Raw genomic sequence first — 10,062 nt, forward strand, 5'->3', positions numbered from 1 at the left:
AGTATTAACCGTGGCACCAAGTTTAGTAGTTCAAAAATGTTTTGCCGAATTGAACTTCTCGATTAAAACTTTTTTATCTATTGGTGAGGTGGCTGTATCGGCGGACAGATGTACAGACCAAAATTTGCTAGTTTATGTAGACGAATGAAGACTATCGCCTTTATCAATAAGATGAAAGTGAGGATTGCGGAGAATACATTCGGTAGAACCAGATATTCCTGGCTTCAAAACGGCAGCAGGGTGGTTATTGAGAAATTTGCATGTACGTTTCTGTTTCAACGAATCTCCAATCGTTTGCTTGAAAGCTGAAACCATCACAGAAGGGAATTCCTCCTTGCAGGTGCATATGGCAGCTAAAGGACATATACGACTGCATATTCATTGGACCCGTGATGCTTGTTCTACTGGTAAGTGGACGAGACACTGACACTATACCATGACCTACAAAGGCGAGCAGGCCTACTGGGTGTAAAGAAAGGTTCTTGGCCAAGTCTAGATAGACTTATTTTTTATTTATTTATTTATTTATTTATTCATTTATTTGTTTGTTTACTTATTTATTTATTTATTTATTTATTTATTTATTTATTTATTTATTTATTTATTTATTTATTTATTATAAATAGCTACAGCGCCCGATGGGCATGTTTATGTGGGGGGGGGGCTTAATTAGTAATCCAGAAAATAACAAGTGATCATACAAAACCAAGCTAGAGAATGGTTATACAGGTTTGTCTTTTAGCAGTTCACAACAGAGCAACACGATATGGTCAACAGGAACAAAATAAAACATTAGCACTCAGGAAACGCTTCGAATAGTAGTCAAAACATTTGGTGATCACATAATTTTATTTGGAAGCATGTTCCAATTGTTATTTGTGTTGAGAAAGAAAGAATACTTAAATGCATTTATTCGGCACTGGTATGGGCTAGTGGCTTCTAAATTATGTTTTTGTGACGACATGTAATTCGGTGTTTTTAGGTAAGTATTTCGCTGATTTCAAATAAAGATACGACGGAGAAGGTGCAAACTTAATGAAATAGCGAATTATGCTGGTGAACGAAAGAACAAGTCGGAGACTAACTACAGAGGATGCTTACGCGAGAGGTTCGTGATATAGGAATGCACACGCATTCTTACATGATATCCGGGGATAAGCAGGCGGCACGGATCGAACGGAACTTTACGGCTGATACAATGCGTTTCTCTAGAGGGCGGCAGAGTGACGTCATGGTGACTTAGGACCGAGAGCTCTTGTGCTCATGTTCGCGGCATTGCCAGCTCGGTGACATCCCACACCACAAAAGAAAGCTTAGGCACCCATTAAATATTTAGAGCGCACACAGCAATATCTTAGATGAAAATATTGTGAGACCATCTGGCCGGCCGTAATGAAAATGTAACTAAAACTTTGAAGGCGCACTAGCGATCTGCTTATTAACAGCAGCGAACTGTTCGCGATGGCAGATATGGTGTATCGAGCCACGGGAATATACGTAGCACGTTTCTCTCTACGTGTCTCGTTCTTGATTATAAGGTTTTCTTTTGTGCCAACGCCTCGAAAAAGTTTTTCTGTAATATATTTGAGCAATTTTACTTTTCATGGTTTTTCTGTTGTTATTTTGTTTTCAAATGCATAAAAGTTTGTCATATGAATATTCACTTCATGATTGTGTGCGGGAACGAGTCCCTCCATATTTGAAAGCCATTTCTTGATATGGCGAGATTACACTGTATGAATCCTAAAGGGGATCATAAAATATCGCCTCCGCGAGGTATAGTTTGTTATTTTGCAAGTGTACTAAGAGGAAGGTCGGAAACGAATTATAACGTCCAATACATGTGCATGTGTGACAACAAACTTCAACACAGCAGAATTTGCAAAGCTTACCTGCAAATCCTCCGGAACAAGAAGTTAGGCTTCAACAATAAAACGAGGGTAACAATCCATCTAATTTTATACATCAATCCCTGAAAACTTCACCATTCACGGTATCAGATTGTGGTCACTACAAGAATGTCTTCTGAACGGCAGTTAACCGTTCAGTTCGGGTAAGGAAGGAAAATTGGGCTCTTGCTTTGGGCTGTTCACCTAGCCACAGCCTTTATAACCGGTGCCCCGCCTGGAAACATGCCTTTCGTTCAAGCCTAAAAAAAATATAGCTGTTTTTCTTGTGTTCAGCAGTAGCCGTGTAGCATAACGTAACATGACTTCTGCATTACAGATATTCGTCTCAAAACATATAACATTACCCCGCTACCTCGGAGATCATGATCGTGTGGTTTGCACCATATGCCTTTGAACTCTCCAAGACATTTTTTGGTCTTCACGGGGATCCTGTGTTATTACCATTTTGATGTATCTTCGTTCGACAAAAAAAGATCTCGGTAGTAGTACGTTTTCGTGTGAAGTTCCCACAAGAGTAAGGACACCTTGTTGGTTACTCAATTGGAACGATCAAAAGACTAATGCTCCATGGGCATCTAAACAACTTTCGGCTTTCCAGCAAAGCACCAGTCATGTGGAAGGATAAATGTGTTAAAGGGCATGGCGTTTTTTACACCTACTGAGGAATGGCTCTAGTGTAAACCCCTGTTTGCTGTCGGGTTTTCAAAAAGGTCTTTACTCTTATGTATTGAGGAATTTCATTCCTAAATTTTACACTTCTGCTCTCGCTCCGTGCGCCGAAAATGTTTATTGTGGGTTACATGCATACGGGAAAAATTACGTCGAATGGCTACGTCTGGCTTATCGCAGTGCGCAAAAACGGTCGTACGCTGCATTTAAAAAACACTCTGGAGTAATTATCTCCATACTCGTTATTGGTGCAATTAACACGCTCTCTAAAAAAAAGCTGGGTTATGTTTCTTTAGACTTCCTATAGTTCTACGGAAACGTTTCAGCGAATCTCTGAACAGAGAGCAAACATATTTTTAAAAATGAAACGTGCGCTGTGGTTTCACATTTTGTCAAAGAATGATAATGCAGAAGATGAAATACACCACGGACTTGCAGCAAAAATAATTCTACAGGCTTTCCTTTCTTTCTTCTAGACGAACATCTTCTTCTTGAGCCAAATTATGTGGGTATTAATCACCAAACTGCGGGCGGCAACTTCTGTGGAGTCACAGCAGTACCGGTGAGTTAACATGCCGCCATTGTGCCTATCTGCTGACGCTACCAGCGTCCAAGTGCGGAAGCGGAAGCGCAATGCAGTGCCTGTTATGCTCGGAACCCTATTTGGAAAGTATTTGAAAAGTGATCGCAAGACAATTTTCGTAACTTTTACATCATCAGCAGTAGTAAATTTTTGCTGCGTCGTACGTATATTTTCTATGAGTGGATCAATAGAAATATTCTTCAGAGAAAATGTCAACTTCACTGTTTAGAGGTGTTTTGAAGACCTGATATTCCATACTGTTTCGAGGGAATGCGGTACTCAAGCTGCAGGACCACTTGCTCCTGTTCAAATGTTATACTTGTAGATAAAGCATTGCATGAGCGTACCGCACGTGTATAAATGTCACTTAAGTAAAAGTATCTCTTTACAGTATGTATGTAAGCACCCACCTACCCGCACATGCAAACACACAGACGCACGCACGCACGCACGCGCACACACACACATACACACACACAGAAATATACATGTGTGTGTGTGTGTGTGTGTCTGCTTGCATGTGCTGGTGGGTGTGTGCGTGCAAAGCCACATACATATTATCTTTGAACTTGGAGCTTAACAATCGCACGACCGATCGAACGTAGCGGACACTAGTGACGGCGAGTTCATTGCCACCAGATGGCTCAGTTACCATTGTGTCAGGGAAGGTATTAGTACGTTTAAAAATTGGCTTTCGGAGGTCAAATTATTTTTCTTGCGCGAAGTGATCAGGGGCCGTAGCGAGCGCTGTGAAACGAGTTCTAATAGCTATTTAGGGAAAGTATTACTCCAATTTGCTATTTAGTTTTTAATTACTGCAGTTAGGCTTACGATTGCAATGCTGAAATTCTAAAGGATCATCAGTCAAACCGATAACCATCATGCCTTTTACGAAATTCTAATTGAGAACACAGCTGCAGCACTCAGACCCTCAGCACTCCAGATGCGGGGAACGGGCTCCGTGCGGCAGTTCAGCGTCGCAAAGCTACACCCACGCGCTGATGTCACTCAGAGCTGCAGAGGTCACACACACGCCCCGCATTATCTTCGACTTTATCTTTGCACGAGAACGGCGGCCACGATGCCATACTTTCTGGCCGAGTCGAAGATCAATCGCGGCGCATGTGTGACGTGTGCAGCTCCGAGTGACATCAGCGCGTGGGTGTGAGATTGCGAAGGCCACACTTATAGCGGTTTGGTATTGTTGATGAGACAATCCACAGCCAGCGCGGCAAATTGTTCCAAGTAGACTACTTAATTGGATGAGCCTATTCCTGGGAGGAAGAAATTCTGGCGACAACCAGAAAAACAATTTGCATTCTTAAACTATTCAAAACTTCCTCACCACCTCCCTGAAATTCTTGTACACTTAACTGAAGGTCACAGGGCTGTCCTAAGGAATGATACATCATCTGGAACAGCGCGATCTTTATTCGTTGGGCTGTTCTTTTGTTTCCTAACGCAGAAAAGCAGCGAAGGCTCTGCTCGTCCTCATTCCTCTCCTGAGTGTCAGCTACATCCTGGTCATCTGGACGCCTCAGCAGAAGACAGCCAAAGTGGTGTTCACGTACCTCCAGATAGCATTGCTGTCCACGCAGGTGTGTTAGAATACAACCCCTTTCTTTACTTTAGTTATGCGGGGTATTCATTTAGATTCGCGATAGAGGAATGTGGATTTCGTAAAAAAAGGTGTTATGAGTTAAACCCTATAATTTGTATGTGCAAATACTGCCCTTAAGTTTTTAAAATTAAATTTCAAATTTAACCAAGGTAAAATATCTACTCCAATTTGTATTCTGAAGCCGCATTGACCACGCGGTATTACTTCAGGTCTTGGCAGGACAACGAAGGAAACCACGACGTTACTATCGTGCTCAGCAGTATTTTTACGTATGAGGTGCCGGTTACAAGCCATTGTTTTTGGCTAGAAACAACCGCTGGCCGATATCTTCAACAATTATCTTGTATGAGCATCCGAAAGGTCATCTCATCTGCTAATGCAAATCTTCAGTTGAAGGGAAAAACAAGTCATGTCTGACGAGTACTTACAAAAAAGCCGGTAACCAAGATGAAAAACAATAAAGAGAGCAACGAATTTTTTTGCTTACGAGAGTAAGCTCGGGGAGCTCATCTAGAAACACCTTCAACAAGGCAGTGCCACACCCTGAGAGACACACAAACCACAAAGAAAGCGCTGTCCAGTTCTCGAGTTTGCTGCAGGTTTAAATATAGCTTTGTATCGGCAAATGTTTCTTTCTGAATAAGGAAGGAGAAATTCTAGATGTATCGATGACACATAAATACGTGCGAGGTAACATCAAAAGCGGAATTCTACGCGTGGAAATTCAGTGACCATAATTTCACTCCTGCCTTACACTTGCGAAATATGTATGTATAGGGTAAATATTTTATTTTTAAGCGTTTTCCTTGATTTCGCTCGCAGCGCTGAAATGTCAACAGTTCAAAACGAATATTTGTGGGATAGTATACCTAAAAATAAAATTCAGATTCACGACAAAGTCTTTCCCACATATAATTTCCGGCTACAATTAAATTCAGTGCGGCCTGACCACTTGTGCGTTTAAGTACACCCAGTGTCAAAACAACACATTTCAAGCTGTTAAAAATACTGTTACTTCATCGCTTATTTTAGCCGCAGGGTCAACTGAACATTCTGTTGCGTCTACACAGCGTTAGGCCTTTCCTGTGTGCAATCGATGTCGTCATAGTCGGCCAAGGGCTCGTTTATAGATTTTCTATGCCGTTTAATTGTCTGTATGTTCGACAGCACACCGTAGCACTACAAACGTAATAGCCCAAAGGCCTACCATACAAAAAAATCAAGAATTGCGAAATTACTACCTCCCCGCCCACCAGATAAAACCAACTTCGCCAGTTTTTTATCGTGTGCCACTGCGACGTCTAGAACAATCTCTCTGCAGTAATACAACCCGACGCTTTCAGTGCTGCTGACTGTTAAGAAAAAACTTGTCTGAGAACATTAAAAATGTAAGAGCGAGGCACAGAAAGACACGAAACGAAGGCTGTTACGTTGAGGTTATTTTTGAAACAACGACGACCCAAGACGACACTGCTTAAACGCAGCAAACCTATTTCAGCACTGGCCTAAGGCCACGCACGTGCTCCTGTGAGCATCGTTTTGTGCAGGCGTACATTTTAAATAAAGCTCCGCCCCGTCACTCAGTATAAAGCCGTATCGATTTCCACTTTATATTCCCGCGAGTGTTCTGACCCTACGCCATTTGATCCCAATTTCGCTTGTTAGACAGCCATTGCAGTTCGCACTCGACGTAATAAGAAACAAAAGGTAATATCTCTCCGTCTAGCGACCGTGATGCCGACACTGACATGTAATAAGGACGTATTTTAAAAAATATTTATGATGCAGTGTCCCATAAATCTCACTTCCGTTTTGCTTTGACAATTTTTAACATGGCCTGCAACTGCTCTGTTTTTTTCAGAGGCTGAGTAAGAGGCAGGTTTCCACATTAGTTTAAGGTTTCAGAAAGCTTGATCAAGCGCACGACTTTTCGGCTCAAAACATTTGCTTGATATTTCTGTCCGGCCGCGGTATTCTTTGTTTTTTCCAAGTTATGGCAATGAATTACATTTCGCCCACTCGATGAGCAAGTACTGGCTAGAAACTGCACTGTCGTTTCCCAGTGTCTGCCTAACTAGGCACTAGAGCGATGCTGCAGCCTTACCCTATTCAGTGAAAGCGACTGGTTCCCGTGTGATGTCTCGTTATGTGTAGGGGCAGCTGGAATGCGGAAAATGCTACGGGATACTTGTTTATGGTGTTCATTAGGGTGACGATTGGGTTTCTTTATTTATATAAATAGTAAAATTTCAGCCTGTTTATGAAGCAAAGAATAAACACTGAAAGAGGCATGTCGTACACATGCAGATATTGTAGTATCCGGAAATTGGTGGATGATTTCCATTTTGGTGGCATAGGTTTGCGTACTGCTTTGAAAATCATCTCCTTTGTCGTTGTGTAATAGAGTCGTGTACATTTTGTCGCGGTGTTTTCTGTCTTCCTGTTGCTGTAGCTCGTACTGTTACGCCGGGACCCCTTTCTTAGTGTTTTTTTCTTTCTTGTCGATTTGTGGCCGTCTCACTTGTCCTAATGGGATCCTGTTTCTTTCAGGGTTTCAGCGTTGCTGTGCTGTACTGCTTCCTCAATGGCGAGGTAGGTAGAAATACAGTGGAAAATTGGCAGCTACTTTTCACAACTACATAACAAACGCTGACGTACCGTGACGTATAGCTGAAGATGTACAAAACCTTCTTCGTGAATTAGCGGATCTTTCTTTTCTCAATTTAGGCGAAAACTTGGGAATGCATGTGGAAGGAAGCTAGTATTTAGGCGCGAAAACATTTGGGGCTGAATTGATGCGAAATGTGTATGTTCGTATTGAGCGGCCGTCGTTTTATTGACAGCTCGCAAACGTCTTCAGTAGTTACATTTCCAGTTCTCTGTACTGCAAAATTAGTGCTCGCAATATTGCAGCAATAGAAACAGATTAGAAGGAGCGATCCTAAAGAAAGTATTATCGAAAAACGGAAACAAATTCAATAAAATACGGGGCACCTTCTTCGCGGGTTTTTAGCCCAGTTATTTGGAATCAACCATCAAAATAGCCGACATCATTTGTTTAGTGTCCGCCAGATCAAAATTCTGGACAGCATTTCACCCTGCTCCTGGTATTTGATGACACTGTTAGGGCATGTCAAGTTGCTAATGTGGAATATTTTCCCTCTCTTGCCACATTATCTTGCCAGGCTTATAGAAAATGAACTAATGTTTTGTAATGTAATGTATTCTATTCTATACAGTTAGTCGAATCACGGTAGCTTGTTCTCTAAATACGCGTTGCGCAGGTACGCAACTCCGTGCGCCACCACCTGGAGCGCTGGAAGACGATGCGGGCGCTTCGCAGAGGCGGCGACCGGTGCCGCCAGGCGCTGGGCTGCGGTCGGTCGCACAAGCCGTTCACCCTTCAGCGTGGTAGCTGCGTCAGCTTCACCACCACGACGACCTCGTGCCTGCCGGCCGCGGGCAGCCGCTTCCCGTCGCAGCACAGCAAGAGGGCCAGCAACGGCTCCTACGCACAGCTGCCCTTCAGCGACAACCCCGTCTGAAGGAGGCACCGAGTGTGCAAAACAGGGAGCAGCGTAGTCGTGTGTCGTCACGTGTGCATCGCTGTTTGGTCTGCTCATGAGGTCGTGCGAATCGATGGGAGAAAGCGGAGATGATTGTCAAGCGAAATTTCGTCGAAATATTTTGCGTTGTAATGTTACGAATCGAGGTGATAATGATGTCCAGCCACATAAAAGCGATATGGATGCCTCAGGCCACTACTAAGCGCAGAAGAGGGCATACTTTATTTTTTTGTGAAGGCATAAAAGCGAACGTCAGGGATTCAACTCTCAATAGCAACAAGCATTTGATATCTCCAACGCGGGTTCACAGGCGGTTTTCCCTAATCCCTGACCCCACACTACATAGTGTACTTTATAAACGGTAAAGGTGCATTTTAGTGCTTTTTACTGGTTTCCCTCATTCTGATGTGTAGTGGTAGAGCGGAAATTCGCATTTCCGTTCAGTCTTCAAATCCGCGTGTTGTTTTTATATGTTGATTGCAAAATTTCCGACGTCTCTCAGGGCAGTTGAAGTTGTTTCGGGAATTGTAAAGAATAATCTAATGTCAATATCACAAACTTTTTTCAACGTCTTATACCGTCGTGTTTAGTGAAGTATATGTGGCATTATATTTCCGCTTACCTTTAAGTGAATCTCCATACTCGTGGAAACCAAACTTTTCTAGCCAAGAGACGTACCAAGCACCGTCTGGATATAAAGGCATATAATGTGCGAAGAGCCCGATAAAACACGTTTTAAGAAATTCCTGGAGTTGTTCTTGTAACGAGTGGCCTGTTTCGCTAAAAAAACAAGAATTATGCCGTGGGTCTTGAGAGAGAAAACAGTGGTAGCATGCACTGAAAGGTGGGAATGTGGCGGAGGTCCAATACGGCAAACATTTTTACCCGCTTCTCTTGAAGAGCAGCATCGTCTCTCATCTGACGAGGGGGATGGATTGTTCTTGCCGAATAAATATCGGCCACCATTCCAAGACACGTTGACAAACGAATGTCAACCGGTTCAAATTTTAGTTTTGCCCGAATGCACAACAAAACAGCATCATTAACTCCAACAAATTGGTGAGTTTTGTAATTATGCAATAAGACTTAGTTGGCGCTACGTACAATAACCGGATGCTATAACAGCTAATGGTGAAAAACTCACACCTTAGCCCTGTCCAGCCTGGGAAATACTCTACACCGCGGAACAAAAGTAACAAATATCCTGGTGTGAAAGATGTTGCTACCAATTAGCTGCTGTGTGCCGGGAAAAAAATTTCACAGCTTCACCATTTTTTTTCTTCTAGAAAACGACAAAGCTCGAGCCTTATTAAAAAAAGCTGATTCTACGAGGTTTTGTCAAATGGAACCATATATTGCAGAAACTGCATAAATTATATTCACGTAATTTTACGCGAGCTCTCCTGAAGACATCAGAATGCGATAGAAAAATTAACGCGGCTTAAAGGTGTAACAGTGTGTGGCTGATGAGAACTGTCAGTTTAGTGAAGAGAATGACTTGTCTGCGCGGCACCATGGCTAACTTTCTCATGCATTGTGCATTTGACTATCAAAAGCATATTCCTAGCGTGCGACAAATATTTGAGCCCAGACATTTCGATGAACTGCATGAAAAATTCACAACGGCTGAAGTTCCGCTAAAAATTTAAATACCCGCACAGTATGGTTGTCCTTCTTTGATAACGTTCTTGTTAGGTTCCCGAGGAACGGTGC

At 42.6% G+C, this 10,062-nt stretch overlaps 1 protein-coding gene across 1 annotated transcript in view; it reads left to right on the top strand.

The window, feature by feature from the left end:
- The window catches only part of LOC144167129 (diuretic hormone receptor-like), a 65,814-nt gene extending 57,451 nt beyond the window's left edge, over positions 1–8,363 (top strand). Inside the window, exons 5-9 of the mRNA XM_077696502.1 lie at positions 341–407; positions 3,056–3,141; positions 4,628–4,760; positions 7,334–7,375; positions 8,068–8,363. Of these exons, the coding sequence (XP_077552628.1) occupies positions 341–407; positions 3,056–3,141; positions 4,628–4,760; positions 7,334–7,375; positions 8,068–8,328 (589 nt within the window). The 3' untranslated portion in view covers positions 8,329–8,363. The remainder of the gene's footprint in view (positions 1–340; positions 408–3,055; positions 3,142–4,627; positions 4,761–7,333; positions 7,376–8,067) is intronic.
- Positions 8,364–10,062: the final 1,699 nt, after the last annotated feature.

Source organism: Haemaphysalis longicornis, unplaced genomic scaffold (assembly GCF_048455015.1).
Source record: "Haemaphysalis longicornis isolate Haplotype H1 unplaced genomic scaffold, Haemaphysalis longicornis Haplotype H1 scaffold_2, whole genome shotgun sequence".
Classification (NCBI taxonomy): Eukaryota; Metazoa; Arthropoda; class Arachnida; order Ixodida; family Ixodidae; genus Haemaphysalis; species Haemaphysalis longicornis.